Below are 22,885 nucleotides of genomic sequence, written 5' to 3'. Positions count from 1 at the left end.
TGAGCAGACTCATTTGACATGCAATGCTCCATCACAGGATTATTTATGCCTGATAAACTGTAAAGGAAGGCAGATGAAGCTGACTGACAGTTAAACTGTTCAGCTGACTGCATTAAAAGTATCCATAACTACCATGTGTTACTACAATAGCTTACGAAGAGGGATATATCTGGGTGAAGTTTTGATTCAAATACTTGTTTTAAGAAAATGATTGAGATTGTCTCTTTTACCTTTTTCTCCTACTTGAATTTAATATGAATGAAAGAGGAAGGTCCAACAGGATGTCAAATCTTATACGCAGTTGCCATGTGGGAGGAAATACTCATCTTACATAAACTTGCTGTTTTAATGCAACCTACCTTTCACTATTAATTCTGCATAATTGGAAACTCCAGATCCACCATCTGAACGAATGACACATCGGTACTTGCTGATACTGCGTTGAGAGGTGTCAGCAACACTGACAGTAGCAGAAAAACGTCTATGGTTGACGACTCGAGTGACCATTAACGCTGTGTCCCGTCCATTCCACTGCTGTGAAGGCAGACAGAAAATAACGTATGTCAAAAGGCACACAGATTATTCATTCTTTGTTACTATTAAAATTGTTCAAACCTCCATGTTCACATTACTCTAGGTTAGGTTTTATATAAGCCCAATTTTTCAGGGCAACACTGCTAGTCATGCCCCTGCAAAATGTACCGGGCTTTGGATTTCGTGAACTAATGGGCTTACATATTCTTACAAGTATATTTAAGTTTTCATGTCTACTTAAATTTTGAAATGTTTTTGTGCATTTGATGTGTTATATATATATTGAAAAGTCTGGAGAGTGACAGTTCAGACTGCATTTGTACAGAGTATATCCAAAGACTTAGCTAGGACATGAAAATACTACAAATGAACAGGTTTTGTACACCTACAAAAATGCTACAAGATCAACAGATTTTATAAACCTGGCATTTTCAGGTGTAAAACTTTGTTTCCAAAGCAATTTAAATAAATGAATTGGATGAGCAGAAATCCTTGTACACGCAACACTCCTCAAAAAACCTCTCTCCGCCAATGCCAGACTACATTTTCCCAACTGGAAGAGTGACAGATGATGAATTAACTAGAAATCAGCATAAACACCTGAACTTGTTCAGGTGGCCTAGTTTATTAGGAGGCTCAAAGGAAAATACACTGCCATTTTGCCAATTTCCAGTAATCAATTTTGGGAGGTATTTCCAAGGCTATTTTCATTAAACACTTCAATTTTAAAGAATGGAAAACAAGTCCCCAGTAGCAACAATGGTTTCCTCCCAAACCCCTGCTTCTCTCAGGAACAGGTTCATACTGCTTCAGATCAGAAGTGTTTTTACACACATCTAATCATAACTGAGGAAACATTTCACGGAAAGAACTCAACAGATATAAAATAAGCCAAAATATATCTCAGTGGATATACCTCAGTGGATGCTAGAAGTACAACACAGGTTAATAAACTTCAGATTAAAAGATAATTTTTAGGATAATGGCTGTGATAAGAGTACAGTTAAAATGACTGTCAAGTTATTTTTAGATAATGCCAACCGCATTTCTCACCAACACAACCTCCCTCCCAGCATTAATTTTAATTCTTAGTATTAGACAAACTGATTCCTCTCTTAGTATTTGGACTAGAATTTAAATTATTATTTTAAAAAAAAAGTTATTAAAATTTCTCAAATCAATAAAAGAATTTGAGAAAATCTGTAACTTATATCACCACAAATACCATAGAAACTATGACAAGGGTCTGTCACTGATGATGTTGCAGTTGTGGTGGTTTTTCTTGTTTGATTTGGGGGCTTTTTGTTTGTTTTACTAGGCACCAAAAAAAAAGAGCACCTGAATTTTGCCATCAGAACAGCAATTTAAGAAAAGATGTGTGTTTAAATTCTACTGTATGCAGAAAGTCCTTAAAGCACATTCTTGCTAAATCTGGTCCTCCATCACATCATTCTGAGCTGTGAATAAAAACTGTTGACTGGCTTTAGCGTTTTGAAAGTATGTGTCAGCCCTATGCACATGCACAGTGCATGCAGTAACAGAATCCTTGTTTGGGACATTAGGTGTTTCATGGTGCAGAAGTTTAGACAAATATGAAAGCTCCCTTATTTTTAAAGTTTCTGGAAGAACTCTATGTATAGAACATGTTAGTTCTGGGACTCTCCACAGCCAAGCACTTGAATGGGCAGAAGAAATAACTTTGTTCTTCACTGGCAAACAGTACTCCACCCTTCTGGTTTGCTAAATGTTCCATTTCTAACTCTAGAACTGAAAAACAGTTCTTACAGTTACTATACCTACACGAATAGTACTACACAGTCTTTCAAGTCCACCCAGCAAGATGAAAATATAGGTATTAAGAGAGGGAATGCTTTGGTCTTTTATTGAGCAACTAGAAGAAACAGTCTGCTATCAACGCAGCTAAGGGAAACTGAGAGGAAGAAACAAAGGGGGCACAAAATGATTTTTGCCTATTTTTATCAACCAGATAGCAATCTCAGACCTTATGGTACGTTTCCATCTTAACTTATTGTCCTCAGCCCTTGTCAATGACACTTTTGGAGGGCAAGGGGAAAGAAGACCGCAAATTAAGCATGAGGGAGGAACTTCTCCACTTGCTCTCTTTTCTGTTTTATGCCTGAGTGCTTACAGGTGTGCACACATTTGTTTGAAACTAATATTTTGCGGTTACTGGCCACTTTTTCATCTTCTATTGCATGATTCTGTATTTTGTCACCCTAAACTCCCAACTGGAAACACTTTAAGGCAGTTCTCAAAAGATCTCAGTGATAACATTTTGCCTCACCACCTAGTTGTCCTCCGTCTACTTATTTTACTTGAAAACACTGCATCACCTTACCTGGAGCCAGAGTTTGTCATGCTGTGACCACTTCCCCCCAGCAATGCACTGGAACGTCGCATTCTGTCCCACGTTAACCTCCACGTTCTGAAGCCGTAGGAAATGTGGTGCTTTTCCTAACAAAAGATGCAAAGGATAGGAAGGGTAGAGCAAGGCAGCAACTGACTGTGTTACACCAACACTGACATAACACCCAGCAAAGCATTAAGGCCTATCCTTGACCAGGCGATTTAGTAAAATGAAGCTGTCCTTCAGTACTTGATTATTCACTGCAGAGCAAGGTGGGTGAGCTTACAGAGAACAGCCCAAGATAACAATACAGAGCTCTGGCACATCTGAAAACATAGACTGTCAGATCACAAGTTCACGGTCATCAAAACAATTTCTTACTCCTTGCTATGAAGAGTAATTGAGTAAATTCTTTAGAAAACTGTGTTTTTATAAAGGTCAAAAAGAAATCAAATGTTTCTGAGGTTGTCAAGCATGACTGACCCAACCCAAATTCTCCTAAGTGCCTTTTTTCCCTTTTCATTTTTTTTTTGACTGTCAACTACATCCTAGAATTTTAGAATAACAAAGTCATTGATATAAAATCATTGATATTAAATGAAATATTGGTATTAGTGATAGTATTTTATCACCATATTAGTTAAGAACAATGTAATATTTTTTGCTGACATTAAATTCAGTATTAGTTCAATATTAAACCACTGATACCAAAGTGGCAATATCATCAATATTAAATATACATTTGTTGACAAAGGAAAAAGATCAGAGGATTATCTTTTTGACTAAACACCACTCATCTACTTCTGTAAGAAAACTTACAAGGAAAAAAAAATGCAGTGGTGAATCCGACACTTCAAAATGACCTTAGTGCTTGCAGGGCTTCAGAAGAAAGTTTGTGCTCCAATTAAATGTTTTTAGTAAGACACACAGTCTTGTAGGACACTAAAGGTCAATCCTTTTCAACTCATCTTTGCATTTCCTAATACGATTAGCCACCAGAGAGATACGAAATTTCATAACACACACTACCCTATATTCTTCTATTGGAAATAAATAACTTTGAAAGGGCGTGGGCATCTGTGCCCAAGCATATGTATGAGGCTTGGCATACAGGTAGGTGTCCACTACAGGCACGTGAACAGAAAACACTTGCCTGTACGCTATGCTGAATGCTTTTATCTGGTTTCCTTATGGTGTTCTCCATGCACTCCATTTGCTGACAACTCCAGCACACAGGCTGCAAAAACGCAGCGATTCTGTACTGTCATGCTTTCTGGGGGCCAGAAACATGTCTCAAAGTTCACTGGAAAACTACCTTTGGGTGACGGATGGGATGTACTGTGTGATATTTGCAGGCCAATATGAGTAATTCCCGCCCACAGGTGAAGGTGTGTAGGTACATGCGGGCTCCAAAGTGGGCACCGCGCAGCCTGGGTAAGGGCAGCCCCCCCCGACCCCAACCCCCCCCCCCTTCCCTTGGGTCTGCCCGCATCCTGGGCACCCGGCCATCCTACCCCTGCCAGTGCTCAGCACAGCAAGCCTGTGGATACTCCACTGCTTCCCTTCTCAGGATTTCAAAGTGGCAACACCATCTAGGAATTTTCCTCCATCTCTGTGTTATGAGGCACATTTTCCTGGGTTCTTTTTTTAACCGCTACTGACGTGTGACTATTACACTTATCTATGAAGGTGAAGCAGACATGAAAAAATAACACCAATGATTTCAAGTCACATCCATGCTCACCAGGAGCTACATGGTTCCTGTGTTTTGAGTTGTAACAATTGTAAAATGAACGCAAGGGGCAACGCCTGTACAAGTGATGGAACACGCTCTGGTGACATTTACCCTGGTGGCTGTCACTGCTGAACAACAAAGGCAACACTGGCTATCGGACAGGAGAAGCATTTACAAAGACTGCACAGAACTCGCAGCTTGTGGGGAGCTCTGTACGCTGCAGGTTGCAAACTGACTCAAAATGCAGGGGTTACAGTTTGAATCACCCCACTTTGGGGTCAACAAGATTGCACTCAGTTTTCAAGAAGGACCTGCATATACCTGCAGACATTGATTTAAACATCAGTTTAAATACTTCACTAAGCAGGGGTCTTTTTGTTATTATTTTTTCAATCCCATAACCTTGCCTAGGCTTTGCCACACAGTTGGTTCAATGGCCTCTTTCCCAGTAAAGGGATCAGTCATCACCCGATATGCAGCGGAATACATGCGCATCATTTGGGGGATTTGTTTGGATGCTGCCAGTTATCAGCAACATCTGGTCAACACAGATTGTAAGGATTTCTTAATGAAGTAAATGCACCCAAAGGCCTGAGCAATGAGCACATGGTAAATACAAATATAATTTAGTTAAACAGCAATTAACCATATTGCAGTTATCAGAAATGTCCTGTTAAACTTGAGCAGAGCCATCCATGTCTGTCACACTGAATGGCAGCTATTCTTTGAAATTCCGTACTGCAAGAATAAAAGTCTATTTCACCCCGCGGATACAATCTACATGATTTTGTTGTGTGCAGCCACTGCTGACTTACTGAGACTACGAGCTAGTGAAAGGGGCTGTAAAGCACTGAAGTGGCAGGGTGGTGGGCTACCTTTCCAAACGACACAAGGCTACCTGGAAATGTTGAATTTCCAGCACCAAAATATAAACAAACGTAAACATAATCTAATAAATCAAAGTACCACCCCAAAAGTGCATTTTAGTATGCTACATAACAGCTAATAATTTGAGCATTAAAAGACACAGGGTAATTACAGATTACTTTTAAGAACATTAACGTATTTGAAGGAGACATGTCTAAACTCATTAAAGAACATGAAAGCTGTTAAAAATCTTTAGAAGGGACTGTGTACTACATACACAATATAGACATACAAAAGTCCTCAAGCCTCACTGTGCCTGCACAGAGAAATAAAAGAAGTTCACGCCCAAACGTAGAGGTTTAAGGTCTAAGTACGAAAAATGTAAGCTGGACATATGGTAACCACTACAGAAGAAACATAACCCAAATACCTTTGAACCTGCATTAGTTTTCACTCTTGTGCAAGTCTGAATGAGATTTATTTTTAATATCCTCATGCAGATGCTGAGTGGGTTTAACATTTCTTTTGAGAGGTACCTTTGGGATATGTCCTTTACTAAGGAAATACTGAACCAATTTGATTTCTTTTTTTTGTTTGTTTGTTAAGTCAACCACACAGGGCATTATCCAAAGCTTTTCAGATCTTTTTCTACAGCAGTATGATTCAGAAATAACAAAACAATCAAGAGTTTTGTGTTCTTGTGGCAGTATAGGAATAGAAACTTCCAGACATTCAGGCACTAACTACAGACTCAGTTTTGCTTTTTGCACAACTTGGTAAATTAAGTAGTTGTGCAAGGCTGATTGTCATCAGGTGTCTCAGGGGACATAAAAAGAAATTTTAGAGCTCACTGAATCGGGTATATCACTACTTCAGACCACAAAGCCTGGTATATAACACATTGATAGAGTTAGAAAAACAAAGAATGCTCACTGCATGGATGGGCAAGAACTCTGACTTCATCCACAGCTATGTACCCTGGATGTCCTTTCAAAGAGACAGATTCAAATATCACCTGAAATACAAAATAAGAAAAGGTTTTCTGAAAAGAGAAACAGCAGTAGTCATTTCGCCAGTCACAACATTCTGCTCGTATTCCGATGTCTGATACATTCAAGGCATTTTATCCCTAATAGTGGAGGGGTGCCTTTGCAACTCACTATGCAGATGTATATCAAAGACTGAAAATCTGTTTGATATGGAAAACGAAAAGTTAGAGCAACATTAATTAGGATTAGCAAGAAGTATTTCCACATGGAAAAGCAAAAAATACCCTCTTTATATACACATACTCCTGTATTCACTATAAGCGCCAGTCCAAGAACATTACGTGTGTAATCACTTGACATCTTTTTCTAATTAGTGTGCCTCAAAGTTGGAGAATGTCATTCATGAGATAATGTTCTCATTGAATCAATAACTCTGCATGGATTCTTTTGGAGAAAACCTTGATTTGGCATGCATGCTATTGCAGTATCAGAAAGCAGTAAGTGAGCAACAGATGACCCTGGATTCTAATTACTGGACTGAAATAAGATTCTCCCAGAAATAATAAAGTTGTTTTCTGCCTTTCCCTGGATTGAACTAGCAGACTCTGAGTACTCTTTGAAAACATATGTAACGCTTCTCTATATTAACAGTACACTACTTAACACTATTTTCTGTATGTATCTGGACAATGAAAGTGTTCTCTCAGCCTTTCTTCACAGGAGAGGTGCTCCAGCCCTCTGGGCATCTTCACAGCCTCCTCTGGACCCGCTCCAGCAGCCCCACATCCTCCTGGTGCTGGGGGCCCAGAGCTGGACGCAGGGCTCCAGGTGGGGCCTCAGGAGGGCAGAGCAGAGGGGCACGATCCCCTCCCTCCCCTGCTGCCCACCCCTCTGCTGCTGCAGCCCAGGACTCAGTTGCCCTTCTGGGCTGCAGGTGCACACTGCTGGCTCATGTTGAGCTTTTCGTCCACCAGAAACTCCTGAGCTAGCGATTCCCTCCTCAAAGGAAAGGAATGAAGTGCTATCCTTAACTATTTTTTAAAAAGTCATGCATATGTAGAGATTAAATGGCTGCTGTCCTTGGCATTTGAAAGGGATGTTCCCCAGTTTTGTTTCCTCTTACTAAGGCAATGTTCACACTCTACTAACTTGCTCATTTTTGCATGAGCATACAGTAATGTTTTCAAGGACAGAGTTAATTAATGTGCTCAGCTGGCACAGTTACTACTGTTGCAGCAGCACTCTAGTGCAGCTACTTGTTTTGCAGGATAAATTATTTCAGTAATTCATGACTACTTAAATCATCACTAGAAAACCACAAAGTTTGTTAGCTACTTAAAGCCAGTTTTCAACACTGTTTTTTCCATTTTAAATAAAAGCTGGCATTCCCAGACTGCTACTGTTTAGCTTTTTCTTCATCTTCTCCATCAGAAGATTTAATACACTAAAAATTCAGCTGCCTGAATGCTGATCACCACACGCTCATGCTACAGAAATGGAGCACTGTGGACTTCATAAGCACCAAGTTGCTGTTAATTATTTTGCATTTGGGCTTCTGCAACTTTGTTTCTGCTCATGTTGCCACGACTTCGTAAGATCTGCTCCCCCACTTCACAGCACATCCAAATTGGAGATCTCCTGAAATATGTCCATTAGGAAAAAGCCATGATGAAAACAGGTAGAATACAAAAATAAACAGGAAAAAAAATGAACTAAGAAAAGTTCAAGAGTTAACAATGTTTAGAAATAGAGTTCTACACCACTGGAAGGTGGACAAAAAATAGGCTGTCCAAGGGACAAGAAGCAGCAGCAAATCTCTGGAAGATGATATAATGATCCCAAAACCATCTACGAGTGTTTCATGTGATCAAGAGTCTCAACAGACCTCAACAGACTGTATAAACCAAGAGTGTAATGCATGTCCTTAGCGTGGAAAGGATAATTTACTTTATAAATGAAAAAAAATCTTCATGATAAAAATGGCACTTACTGGTAGCATCATATAAAGCAACAACTGTGACTGCCTTCCGACTCAGATTGAACTGCAACTTACTAGCTATAAAAACCTTATTTCTGTTTTGCATTTGTAAGAAACTATAAGCCATGCTAAGCTACAACATAATTTCCTGAAAGTCAAGGACCTGGAAAGAAAAATTCTCCAACTCATTGGCTACTTGTACATGGCAAAAGTAAGTACCAATACACGGAGAACTGTCTTCTGTTAATTAGTGACATGTTCGGTGGTCTTAATACAGCACAATATAACTTAAACCTGGAATCAGTAACAACTGAGTCAGCTCCTAAAAGGACCATGGATTTAATCTTCACATTGGTGAAGAAACCACTGAGGAGTGAAGGGTTCCTCGCAATTCACACAATAAAATACTCTGTCAAAACAACATTGTCTGGCTCACTCTACGCTCAGATCTCCTTATTTCCCAATTCAAAATTCCACACGGTTGTCCCTCTATGTCTTTTTGCTGCATCTCAGCCCCGTTAAAGCAAGAAGCGCAGAAGCACACAGGTTTTCCTGAAAACTGGGAATTGAGACTCAACAATGAGAAACAGGCAGAAATCCATGCTTGTAGGAGGCCCAGCTCTGCACATTTCAGACCAAGTCTCTCTCATGTCCTTTTAGCTTCAGTTGAAATGTATTATAATGGTTGAGGAAGGGGCATTTAATACTACTTCATATTTAAGGAAGCTCTCAGAACCTAATGTAGCTGGCAAAATGCAAAGCTTTACTCTTACACATTTCTTAAACACTCCCGAGAACTGCAAATACCAAGTCATTTCATGTTTCCTTCCCCATAAACAATCCTACATTTCACTGCTGCTATATACCAACAATGTCTGTGTTAGCAATGTAGCCTGGCTCATCTGTTGTGGTACAACAGTTTTCTTCAGGCGTGGATCAATAATGTTCCTTGCTATACATCAAAAAAACTCTTCCTGGCAGACTGTAGCACGGCACTTGGCGCATTCTGGGACTAAGTTCATCCTTATGGCAAGCAGTAACTCAAGATTACACGTATTACCTTTCTCCAAGTACTATTACAGCTTTTTCTCGCTACACTAAAAATGTATGCAGACTGGGAATCCAAGTGCGACTAACTCTAGGGTAGAATTTATAAATCTCCACCATCCCCATGTTTATACCTCAGCAGAGTGCTTCTGGAGCTGGATGACTCACACAACCCTTGAGCATAGCTGCCAGACCTAAAACATGACCCTCTGGCAAGTGGCTCGGTTACTTGTTTTCCACTGGTCACGTCTCCAGATCTCCAGGTACCTGTCAAAGCCTCAGACCCAGGGCAGATGGTTTCAGATTTTTCTGCCTAACAGAATTTTCAGCGCACACTGCAATTCATGATAGTTGATCGCCATGTATAAAGAGAACAATTCGCATTTTGCCTGACACAGATTTCATTATTTTGGATAAATTCTGTTTTTTTTTTTTTTTTTTCCTCATGTTACCTGGTGCTTTTGAAATACTTTCAGGCCTCTTGTGCACAAATTGTTCTCCAGGCATTCAGTTTTGATTTAAAGCTGACAAATAATGCTCCTATGGCATATCCTAGATGTGAGTATAAAATGAGACACTCCCTAAGCATCAGTACTCCCAAGCTTTGTCATCCTGCCACCTCTGGACTCCTTTACCCAGAAGCGTTACATTACATCAGGCTGTCAAACAACAATCATTTTAACAGAAGTCCTTGATTGAGCTTTTCCCTTTGCATTTAAGAGCTTAGAGTCTTGGTTGTTGTTTTTTTGTTTGTTTGTTTTAAAACTTGTATGTAAAGAGTCACTAGACTGCAGATCACCAACAGAAAAGTGGTTTATAAAATCAGGGACTGGTGATAAATCAGTCTATCAGATCCCCCATGATCTGTGGGGCAGATCTCACTTTTTAAAGGCCACACTTAAGAAATAAAAATACAAGGATAAGTAGAAGGAAACAACCACCCCATCCATCAAAAATTAAGGCTGGGGAAAAGAAAGAGAAGGAGAGAATCCTTGCATTTTGTGCAAAGGAACTACTCCCAGCCAGTCACTGCTGGCTTCCAGGCTCTTCATTTTTGCGCAGCATGCAGTACAAAATTCTTGTTTGAATTAAAGGATTTTTTGGCTCAGGAAAAGCAAACTTGACCTCTAAGAAGACTTGCAAAAGATGTAACTAAGGCTCAGGAAGTCTAGTATTGGTGTATCTGAAAGAAGGATCTCTTGGTTTGAGATCAGACTCTTTTCCAGGTTTTTCAAGCACTGACTATCTGGGTGAAAGATCATTTCTGTTCTCTCTGTAGAGCACCTACTACGAAGCAAATTCTGGTTCACAACCAGGTTCATGTTAATATGAATATCAAGCACTTTATGTGATTTCAGAACAAGTTACAAGTTGTGCACAGCCCTTAAAACACCACTTTCAGTGCATTTGCATCTCTTTATCCCTTCCTCTCACCCTGCACAATGTGCTTTATCTATTCTGCTGATATTCCCAACTCTTTTTCGGAGGCAGAACATTAAAGCATTCTACTTCAGCTCAGATTTTATAGACCTCCTACCCAGTTATTAAAAGGAAGGAAAAAAAAAGCAAAAGCTTTTCTACCTGCTGTTTTCTATCCACAGAGTATTCACTGCCTTTTCATAGTTTCTTCTATCATAATTCCTGTCTCACTCATGCTTTTATTAGTATCATATGTATTTCTCCTTTTCCTGCAAGGTGTAGGATGCAATTACCTCCCAGGCTTTTTTTTCTTGAATACAAAACAAGAAAAACCTGAAGATAAAAACCTTCAGTGCTCAACAAGAAGCGAATCCACTGTGTGCAACCTTCTCTAATTAAAACTAAAACAGTGACTCCAAAGTTGCTGCATGAAGTTTGAAGTAGCCCCACGAGGTGGTCTACTAACTAGTAGCTGTAAAATTAATATGACCAGAAAATAACTTATGCATTACTTTCTTTGACTTTGTGCTTGCTTAACAAAAATAGAAAATAAAAAATCTCTAGACAGAACAAGTCAAACTACCTTACAGGCACAGTGTTAAAAACAGGAGGGATGGAGAGAGAGAATGGATCTGGTGAAGAGTTTACTTATGCTGATAACATGGTACAAGATTTCACTAGTATGTCATGTACTTACAGCCCTCATATATGCAGCAATAATCCAGATGCAAGCTGAATGGAGAAATGTTAATCATTCCTTCTTACAGAATTAACCAAAGGCCAAAAGTAGGTCAGACAAGTTTATGCAGAGGCAGTTACCCTTCTAGACAGCCTGTTGTATTTATTGTTATCTAGAACCATGGAAAGTGCCAGTACAAGTCTGTTTACATGCATACTTCACAATATACAAGTGGGTCTTAACTTTCCAATAATTTAACTTCAGCGGACCAACTTTCTCTGTGACCTGACAACATCTTAAGGGTGAAGAGTGAAGATCTTGAAGTGTCAAGATGCCTGTATCATCTCTTGCTATAGGAACTGCTATATGTAAACCTATTCTGATGCAAAAGGAGGAAGCCAAAAAAAATCTGAATTTAATTTTCAGAATACCTATTGCTATTGATAGCTTATAGCTCATACCTAGAGAGATGATCAGAGGAAAAAGAGAGAAAAATATTAGAAACTCATACCTGATAAAAATGTGGCCAGAACGTACTGATGGCAAGTTCTGCCTTCACCCATCCTTCTGTAACAACCCCCGAGACATTCCATATCGGATTGCCCTGTGGTCCTCCATTCACTTTCACGTAGACATTCAGAGAGCCGGGACTCGAACGGTCTCTGCTGGATAAGTAATAGTGGAAGTCGATGCAATGTGTGTCATTTTCCTTTAACGTAGGCAGAAGCAAGTGAGCTTTCTGCCCAGATGCCCGTCCAGAGCTGTTCACCATCATGAAGGAGCCTACAGAGAGAAGAAAAGGAAGAAAAATAAAAAGCATTTTCTTTTCAGCTCTTTCAGTAAAGCCAGCTTCCTTAGAAAAGTCAATGATTCCTTTAGATGCCAGGAAACAAAACATTTATCTGAAGAACTCAAACTAGCTATTTTATGCTAGTTGTTAGGTAACAGAAAAGAAAGGATATTAAAATTACAGGGTATAAATACAAATAGATTCAGGGCCAACTATAACCGCCTTAATTAGATAACTTAAAACTCAAATTAAAAATACTACTTTGCTTTTATTATTTTATGACCACGGAATAAAGGAGTCCCTCTAAACAAAATCATATTCGCCACAAGACTCTCCTATCACGTACAGTCCCAAATATCTAGTTTCCCAAAAGCACATTCAACACAAAGGACTTGAACAATGGACCAAATTCTTAGCTGATATTAGTCTCCATGGCCCCTACCCACCTCATGCCAATCTACACCTGTTAACTCTGCATCTTGGTACCAAAATCTTTTGAAGGTGGCAATACGCTAAGAAATACACAGTTTTCAGAACCCACATAAATTAGGCTTGTTAGTGTACAGCAACATCAGAGCTAGAAATAACGCAACAAGGACAATTACATTTCTAGGAGGGAAGGACCAGCTGAATTTAAGCAGGAAGATAGATACTAAGGCAATTTATGAGTTTGTTAACCCCGAAGCTTGCATCATATTAACCATGGCACTGGATGTTGAACTTGTGTTTTGATTCATCAGGCAGTTATTTTACAGCACGTTGTGTCTCAACTCATCTCTTCACAGATGCATCAAGGTGACAAATGTTAGCAATAAGGAAAAACATTATGAGAGTTATTTGATTCAATTCTGTTTAAAGGATCTGCTTTATGTGTGTGCAGACACTCGCAGAAAAAGCTGAAGAACATACCAAGATCTGGTGGGGGGAATCTGTGTGTCAGCAGCCAGGCATAATAATTTCTAATCAAATGCAGCCCTCTTGACATTCTGAATTCTGATGCAGCTGCCAAGTCATGCTACAAATGTATTTCTCCACTGGCCTCTTGCAGTTCGCAGAAGATTGAGTTTGAAAAGCTTTGCCTCACTTCTAACCTATTGACTTTCCCTATTCCATGCCACAGCAGTGTGACAGACACTCAGATGAGCCAGATAAACATTTTGATCAATTCTGTCCACTGAACAGTCATATATTCTAATTTCTTTTTAATCAGCAGATACCAGCAACTTTCTCCCACAAAACTGTTTTTTTTCCTGTGTTTATGTGGTGTGTATATATATACACACATGTATATATATATACACACACATGTATATATATATATATGCACACATGCATTTTGTGAAGTACTGAAAAGCATGGATACAGAAGAAAGTCAATCTTTCATAAAGAAATCACACACTCTAGAGACCTTGGAAAATTCAAGTACAATGCAAGCACAGCTGGGGAAGAGGCTGTACTAAGAAATAAGAAAAGCTACAGGCAAGATGCTCTCTGGCAACCCTATCTTTCATTTTGATATGCTGAAAATCCCAAAGGTCCCAAATCAAGAAACTCCAGATTCACAGCAAGGACCTTGAAGAAACACATGAGCTGAATCCAAACTTTTTAATTTCTTTCAAATAATTGTAGTCTGCAAGACGAGATTTTGACAAATGTTCAACTGTTGATATGCTTCTGCTCCCAGTCAACCACAAAATCCCCTTCCTCAATTAAAGAGATTTCAGTGGGTGCTATATTATTCTTAAAAATACACCCAAATAAACTAAAGTTTTGAGAACCTGAGATTTGGATGCAGTTTGTATGACCTACAATAATTTCTTACCCAAAGTCCAATTACCAATAGGCTTGAGGAGGCAGCGCAGCTGGAAATCTGATGGGCTGGTTTCTAAGACTAATTACAACACTCACCTCCGTGACCTCTGACAGTGTGCACAAGCTGCCTCATCTTCCCCTATAAATCAAGTAAGAACAGTAAAAACTGCTGCCGAGAATCTGGGAGAAAAGCCACTGTGTAACTGCTGATTAACAGTAGTGTATCTTTGTTTTCTGTGGAGGAACGCAGTGGCTGCTGCAAAACGCACCACTTGCAGCGTTTCAGTGCCATATTCATAAACAGTACAAAATGAGATGAAGACAAGTTGTACATTGACCAGATCTCACATTTGAGGATGATGGCACAGTTGATCAAAACACTCAGTAAAGCAAAGCAGAGATGCTGGGCATCAACAAGGATTTGGACTAAATGTCTGCAAACCCTGCGTAGGAACCCAGGAAAATTCATTTCTGCTCCACCCCCGATGGGATCACAAGGCACGTCGTTTCACCTCTGTTCACCTCCTCAACCCGTCTCTCTGTTGCATTTGGATAATAAACGCATCTCTACCCTGAAGATCTACTCTGAAGCTGTTCTATGTGTAACACAGTAGGGCCTTGAACTGTGCTAGGGTAGGCAAGTGTTTCAGTGATAGAGTTAGGAAATATTTCACTTTTACAGATTCATGTATAAAAATAATGAGCTTTCCTCCGGGAGAAAAACATCAGCTCTTATAAAAAGTTCAAAGCAATAATTACAATTTTATTTTTTTGCCGCCCACCAAACAAGTGAATCACACGCTGTTCGCAGAATGACAATGGCCCTTTGTGCAACTGCTGACAATTCGAGAGAGAGTACGAAGCCTGGATGGAGTGACTGACAACAGGAGCAAGTGAAATAGCCATCCATCAAAAAACATTTAACAAAATAATTATAGTCTTAGTTTCTAAAAGAATAGCCTTACAAGTAATTGGCATATGCAAATTATTCATAGTCTCTTAGTTATAATTTATGGTTGCCTTTTTTTTTTTTTAATATCGCATACCTAGAGATAAACGAGAAAATACTATAAAGACTTACTATCTCTTATTAGGAGTTTACTGGAGACAGTTATTTTATATGACAGTGGAAAAGATGAAAAATTTCCAGTTACGGTGCCACCTCTGGCAGAGAGAAGTACTCACACCCTGCCGTCTGCCATCTGTCTCTACCTGCACTTATTTCCACGGAGATGTCACAGGGCAGCTCCCACAAGAAACCCTTTCCCTGGCTGGTCAAGACAGCGCCCACCACGTCCAGCCTGGCCTCAGTAGGGGCGTTTCAAGTCCCATCAGTACTGAAACTGATACTGGGTACAATACATCCATCTACAAAATCTTGCTGTTGTGAATAAATTGTAATGTAAATCGTTCGTATTATCAATTATACTACAAACTGGTCTCCAAATATGCCCAGCTGTATATGCTTTGCATTGTTCTTGCACTGTGGACTTGGACGGGCGTCCTGTCCCAACCTCCAGAACCTTCCGAAGGTTGCTCTGCGTGCTCCACGACCTGCAGCTGGGAGCCGCTGATCTGTTAGGAAGTCTGTGCCCAGTGAAGCTCCCGTGGGCAGGGTACATCACTTACTGCAGGTCCAAGAGCTCAAAAATTGTTCTCACTAAGAAAAAAAAATAATAATTCCAAACAGCCTTTTAAGGACAAATGTGTTTTTCCTTATTATCTTTAAAATAAAGTGACATATTGTGATTCAGAGCCTGACAGCCTTCTTTAGAATGAATACAGAATTGAAGCTGATGGGACTTATTTTCAATTTATAGGCCTATATGTGCAAATAAAAGAGGTACAATCTGGTCTGGCACCAACAAGCCACTTGTCACATTTTCCACTCATATAAGGAACTAGGGAATGAATTAACATGTCACAAATGGAAATTATTGATCGATGCATGACTGAAAGCCACTTAAATGTCTCCAGGCAAGGATTTGAATAAAACAAAAGGTATCCTGGAGAAACTCTTATTTAGAGCGATTTTGAACAATAATAATAACAGAAAAATCATTTGGCTCTGTTTTTTTATTTACTTCCATCTGGAAAGTTCAAATGTCATAAAACAGACACTGAACTAAAAAAAAAGTTTGGGGAGAAGACATTACCTATGCTGTGTGAAAATTTGTTTTGGTTTGTTTGTTTTTATTACTATATATTTACTGGACACAGAAGCACATGCTCATTAAAGCAGCTGAATATCAGGTCAATTAAATTTAGTGCTCTTGGATCAACAGGTTACATTAATTAATATCTTGCTGATTTTACCAGCTTCCTGAATAACTAAAAATGAACGTGTTATGTTCAGATCAGTCAGAAGCAAGGAGGAAGGGAAGATGGTAAATAAATTCATTTTTAAAAATCCATTCAAACGACAGGGAACATAAAAAGGCACTCTCTCATAGTTATTAAACATACCACTGAAAATTGGGGAATTAAACCATGAAGTGCTCTCTAGCTGGCCATAAATTTCAATTTTTCCCCTGCTTGGTGCATAATGATGCCTTGATAAGCCTCCTATTATTGATGCATCTGCAACATATATCCTCTTTTTGAGCTGAAATGCTACTTTGCAGCAGATGGTGGCTATTGTGTTTACACATCAGCACTTTATGATTGCATTTTCTCACGTCTGCAGTAAAAAGAAAGCCGTAATTGAGTTTTTAATGGCTTTGCACATTGTTCATTAAGATTACATGAGTGTGTTCTGACAAATGACAGCTGAAGAAATGAGCCACTGAGAAGCCCTCGTGATCACCACAGACCTCTGCTGATGCTCCTTCACTGCTGGCTTTGAAGAACTGTGCCGTTTAAAAGGGAAATTATAGCAACCATTAAAGACTGAACGTAAACTTGGAAAGAAAACTGTCAGAATGCTCAACTGCAAAACAAGGCTTCGAAAACCCTGAGAACCAAAATCTGGTACAGAACTTTTTTTTTTTTTAAATAGCAAACTCCTTCCCACAATCCGGGAAGGTTTTCCAGCAGCTCCATTGATGCACGAGCCTATTTCCACAACACACAGTGTTGCTTCTTCACAAAGCAACTCTATCCTCAAGAAGGTATGGGTCTGCCATCTGACCTTGTTGACACAACAATGAACTCAACACGGAGTAATTCGGGTTGGACGTGGTCTCGGGCCATACCTAGCACAACCCCCGCTCAGAGCAGGGCCAGCCACGAGGCCCCGTTGGGCTGTCCTGGAGCTTTTACCCACAGAGCCTTTCCCAGCCCCCAGGAAGACTGCCCAGCTCGCTGGTAACCAGCTCCAGCACCTGGCTGCCCTCGTGGGCTTTCTTTACAGCTGGTCTGAAACATCTCATGTGCAGCTACACCCTTTGCCTCCCATCCTCCAGACACTCCCTGAAGCAAAGGTCCCAGCTCAGACCTCCCAAAATGCTTGTTTGGGGGGGGGGGGGGGGGGGGGGGGGGGCATTGGGGGCTGCTGTTAGGTCCCCCCAAAGCCTTCCCTGTCCCACACATTGGGCAACTCCTCAGCCTCTTGCAAGAGCTCCAGCCCCTCGGGGGCCTTCAGTGAACCGCAGACAAGAGCCACCACCCGCTGCTACCACCCCATCGCCTCGGACCGAGCCCGCTGCCAGCACCCTGCCCGACCACGACACCCGCAGGTGGGAGGCCCCGTCCTGCCTCCCACGGCAGCGGCTGCACTGCACGGAGCCTCCTGCGGCTGAACTACAGTACCAGGAGAGCTCTGGAAACTTCACATCTCATAAAGATATGGAGAAAATGTACCTGTTCTAGCAGGATGCAAAACCAAAACATCCTAGGAAAGGTGCTTATCAGAATAGTAACATCAGTTTACACCAGCTGTTTTACCCTACATACATAAGTGTATGACTAAACAGCTTTGTGGTTTTCATACATGGGAAGAAAGGTCTATTTCTATGAACCCTCAATAAACACACAAAAAAAGCCACCCTGCCACACAGTCTGTGTGGATGGATACCAAAATGAAGGACAGCTTATGGCCAAGGAGACTGAAGTTATTTAGAATAATATTGATTTCAATGGCAGGTACGATTTCTCAGCATCCTTTCTAGGTTATTATGAGCGTGTGACAGAGCACAGACCCTACAGGGGCACCTCTGATAGCCTCCCTTACAGAGAAAATCAGTTTGCAGCTAGTCGTGGCTAATTACCTGTGCATCTTTCGAGCACTTTGTCTCTTCTACTGCAGCCTCACTTCTTTTAAGGAAGAGTCCTCTCAAAATTCCTTTTGGAAATCCTCTGCATTTGAAAGTCATTCTTTCAACAACAGCTTTTTAATTCCAAGTGTTCCAACAGACCGGTGAGCTGTGACTTTCCTTCGCAGGAGTGCTTTGACTTTCCCAGTATTTCAGTTGCACTGGATTAGGGTTGAAGCCAGTTCATTATCTTGTAAAACGACCTGGAAGTCTGTAATCATTGGCATTTTTACAGAAGGAGAGATCTAGCAAGAGGCACCTATGCCAGCCAACTACAGAAGCTCATGCCTTTCCTAGTAAGGTTCCCAAATACAAAACGTATTCGCACAGCTTTTGGTAAAGCACGTTTATAATGCTGTCAAGTCAGTCTGAACACCACAGGATGGATATTGAAAAGCATCTACATCGAGTATGAAATAAATTTGTATACGGACAATATATGAAAACAAGTCAATCTACCTCAATACTGGGCCCTCCAGTAGTGACAAAGTGGCTATTTTGAAAAGAACAATCACAACAGTATGTGGTAGAATTTATCATTTCAGCATCTGCTCATCAGCTTTTTTTCTTTTTTCTTTTTTTTTTGAACTTGAAAAGCAGCATCTCCCCCTTTCATTGATTTGCCACAGGTGGATCTTCCTTCCACGATTCTTGTCGAGTCAGCCAGACATAATACCCTGTCTCAACAAGCTCTACAGTTTAATTATGCATTGTGCTGCTGGAGGAGGAAAAAAAAAAAGTATTTCCATATACTGGCTTTAAGTTACTGCCACGAAATTCACAGCTCTTATTTTATGTAAAGTTATGATTACCCACCTTCTTCATACTTCCCCCATTTTTATATCCCTACTCTTCATACTCGTGTATAACCACTGACGAAAGCTTAGAAATCTCTTTCCCTGACTGATGTACCCCAGACAGCAGTGCTTGTACAAACTCAAAATTAAACAAGGCATATCTCACAGCTGCTATCCCTTTTTCAAATATTAGGACAAAATCAGACCCATGGGTTTTATTTCTCCAACGTGGGCCATACTGAATTAATCTACCACAGAATAAAAAGAGCCTGATTCACGGATAAATATGAATATAAACTGCAAGTTGAGTTCCATATAATTCATGAGGACAATTCATTCGCTTGGGAAACTGTCGAATAATAGGAAAATATTTTTTAAAGAGACAACCTTTATTTGTAAAGACCTTTTCTTTTGGAAATTTATGTCATGAAAAGAATTACGTTGCTGGGCTTTTTTTTGTAAGAAAAATCTTCTCTGGGAACAAGACAGATCACATATTGCTTTAGCAACTGCAAATATTTGCTGTACTAATTTAAAGGAAGTTAAGATTGCAGCATAAAACTTCACCAACTTTTACTGAATCACAGAATAGTTTGGGTTGGAGAGAATCTCAAAGCCCATCCAGTTCCAACTCACTGCATCAGGTTGCCCAGGGCCTCGTCCAACCTGGCCTTGAACACCCCCAGGGATGGGGCACCCACAGCTTCTCTGGGCAGCCTGTGCCAGGGCCTCACCGCCCTCTGAGGGAAGAATTTCCTCCTAACCTCTAATCGAAATCTCCCCTCTTTTAGTTTAAAACCATTCCCCCTCCTCCTGTCAATATCTGATTGAGCAAGGAGTTGCTCCCCATCTTTTTTGTAAGCCTCCTTCAAGTACTGAAAGGCTGCAATGAGGTCCCCCCGGAGCTGAACAACCTCTCCAGGCTGAACAGCCCCAGCTCTCTCAGCCTTCCCTCACAGGAGAGGTGCTCCAGCCCTCTGGGCATCTTCGTGGCCTCCTCTGGACCCGCTCCAGCAGCCCCACATCCTCCTGGTGCTGGGGGCCCAGAGCTGGACGCAGGGCTCCAGGTGGGGCCTCAGGAGGGCAGAGCAGAGGGGCACGATCCCCTCCCTCCCCTGCTGCCCACCCCTCTGCTGATGAAAACTGGGTGTGTAATAAACATGGGTCTGGTTTGCACATTTCACAGTTTCTCTGGGAAGGAGGATGCTTGCAGCTCTTCTGTTTTATTACAAAACCAAGTAATTGCAGCACAATATTCAGAAGTAGGGAAACCAGTGTCCCACAGTTTCATAATTGCACGCTGCAGACTTGTTCATTGATTCCACCAATTGAGCCACAATGTAGGCATTTTCAGTGGCATCCAGACACCAGTAAATCACAGCTATTATCAAACTCCACTCCTCTTACAAATGTTTTCCCAGGGCTGCGTAATGGTGACCCACAGACATGGAAACAAGATCAAGTGACTGCAAAAGCCAACCAGAGCCTAATTAGCTGAGGGCTTTAAGGTGGATGATGGGATTCTGCAAAAGGCTGTAAAGCAGGGACTTTGGGATGAAATGTTTTGTGAGAAGTTTCAGAATCCCAGCTCTCAACAACAGAGAAATGGTCTCAGGAAGAGATGACACCCAGAGTCCAGAAGCTTTGCAGCCACTCTGGGTTATTACAGAATCTTGCAACATACCCCAAATTTGTTTGCTCATTTTTCTTATTTCTATATTTTATTGCTTTTTCCCCCACTTCATGCTTAGGAAGGGACCTTATATGTTAAAGGGAGGCGCTTTTAACCTTACAAGAATATTTAAATCATCACGTGAAAATACCTTCCTCACTGCTCTATTGTTAAAAGCATTGTTCTTATAATGTAACGTGTAGCTCTTGTTCACATAGTCCCATGGCATTTACCAAGGACAGACAGAGACTGACATATTTCCAATGGGAAGTTAGCATAGAGGATTCAATGTGAAGTTAACACACAGGACTTCATAATTCCCCCACTTACAAATGAGGATTATTTCACTGTCCTGAAGAAAATTAAACCACAACGTGAAGGCACAAAACAGCAACGAAAATAAGCACTTGGGAGAGAGATAGCATCCAACACAGCAGAGGGACTTCTTGTCATCTCAATTTCTAGTGAAGGCATGGTCACTGGGCTAGAAATCCTGGCTCTGTACAACAACTGACTGCAGTGCTACACAAATGACTAGAAAAAAAAATACAGACTTTTCTCTGCTGCTAGTTTCTGGCCTCAGCTACAGCTCAGAGTGGTCCCTAGCAGCCCGTACTCAATACGGGTATACTTGTACCCAAACTACTGTTAGATTCAGCGTGGAAAATCAGCACTTAAAAATTAATTAGCATCTGTATAGAGCACAAACATCGAAGTGACACTTAACTACACTTCCCACGCCCAAAAAGCTCATTCTAAACCTTGGCTCTGATTCCTGAGAGCACTGACACCTAACAGTTTTGGTCTGTAACAAGGACTATGCAGTTTATCATGAAGATTCATGACAAAATTTCTCTCTTTGCTGGTGCAAGGTGATGTCCAGTGTTGCTTTACACCTGCATCTCAAGAGCAGGTCCTTCCGTCACAAATCAGCCTAAGAGCATTTGCAGCTGATGTTTGCTGGAATAGCATCAGTGGACAAATCACCTTCTCCTTTCCAACACCAAACTCAAATTTTGATTTACAAAGCAGAAATCATTATCAAATCTCAGATGAGAGCCATTGCTCTAAAGCTATCTTGCAAATGCTCTGCTCTCAAGGCTCTACAGTCAATTCTAGAATTTTCTTCCCATGTTTCATAAATGTTTCTTTAATAAAAGACTGATTGACACAGCCATAAGCCTAGGTTCACTGAGAAACAAACAGTGGTGTGTGCTGTAGAATCATAAACAATTCTATAAATCTCAACAATGAAAAACTTTTTAATAGATTCATTGCCAACATTCAATGTTGCTAAGGTCACTGCCGTAGTACACTTCAAGACTGTCCTTATTCCATTATTTATAAATATGGTATAAATCGCTCTGCAGTACTATAAAAAAACAGGTCCATTAGCAATGAAGCTATTCCAGTCTATCAGGTAAATGAATCTTGTAAAAATGAACATGTTCCTCTCTACAGTCAACAGACCAGAAGTCTCTATAATTTTAATTATAACTTCTTGTTTGCAACATCATTTTTTAAAACACATGAAAATGTACACTAAAACTGAAGAGGTGTTATTGCTTTTCAATTCCAGGAGTCTGATAACTATCTATCCTATCAATTACTATCTTAACACCTAGATAAAATAGGCAATTGATTTAAACGCTTAATAAAGTATAGCTTATTAAATGGGCAAATAAACAAAAGAGAGGGAATGGTCATAAGTCAGCTTAATATCTTTGTTTAAAGACATTACAAATCTTGTTCTTAGGACCCAAGAGCTTTATTACAGCTGAGCCTTGAAAGAGAAGGCCCACAAAAATGAGCTGCAGGGACATTAGTAACCCTCCAAGCCTCCTGCAAGTGTAGTTCCGAGAAGGCTCAGGATTCAGCAGAATATTAAGTATCTTCCTTACCTGACTTAACCTGTGACCAACTGGCTGCTGCCGAATGCCTCTCT

At 40.5% G+C, this 22,885-nt stretch overlaps 1 protein-coding gene across 11 annotated transcripts in view; it reads right to left on the bottom strand.

Annotated features, from left to right (window-relative positions):
* PTPRT (protein tyrosine phosphatase receptor type T) overlaps positions 1–22,885 on the bottom strand; it is a 582,374-nt gene that overhangs the window by 282,538 nt on the left and 276,951 nt on the right. For all 11 annotated transcript variants that reach the window (XM_080557602.1, XM_080557611.1, XM_080557610.1 and 8 more), the window contains 4 exons: positions 12,128–12,399; positions 6,438–6,519; positions 2,894–3,009; positions 360–534 (listed from right to left, as the gene is read on the bottom strand). In XM_080557602.1, the coding sequence (XP_080413728.1) occupies positions 360–534; positions 2,894–3,009; positions 6,438–6,519; positions 12,128–12,399 (645 nt within the window). The remainder of the gene's footprint in view (positions 1–359; positions 535–2,893; positions 3,010–6,437; positions 6,520–12,127; positions 12,400–22,885) is intronic.

Source organism: Anser brachyrhynchus, assembly GCF_964034855.1.
Source record: "Anser brachyrhynchus genome assembly, chromosome: 16".
Taxonomy (NCBI): domain Eukaryota; kingdom Metazoa; phylum Chordata; class Aves; order Anseriformes; family Anatidae; genus Anser; species Anser brachyrhynchus.
The sequence above is the reverse complement of the archived record's forward strand: the minus strand, read 5'-3'. Positions and strand labels throughout refer to the sequence as shown.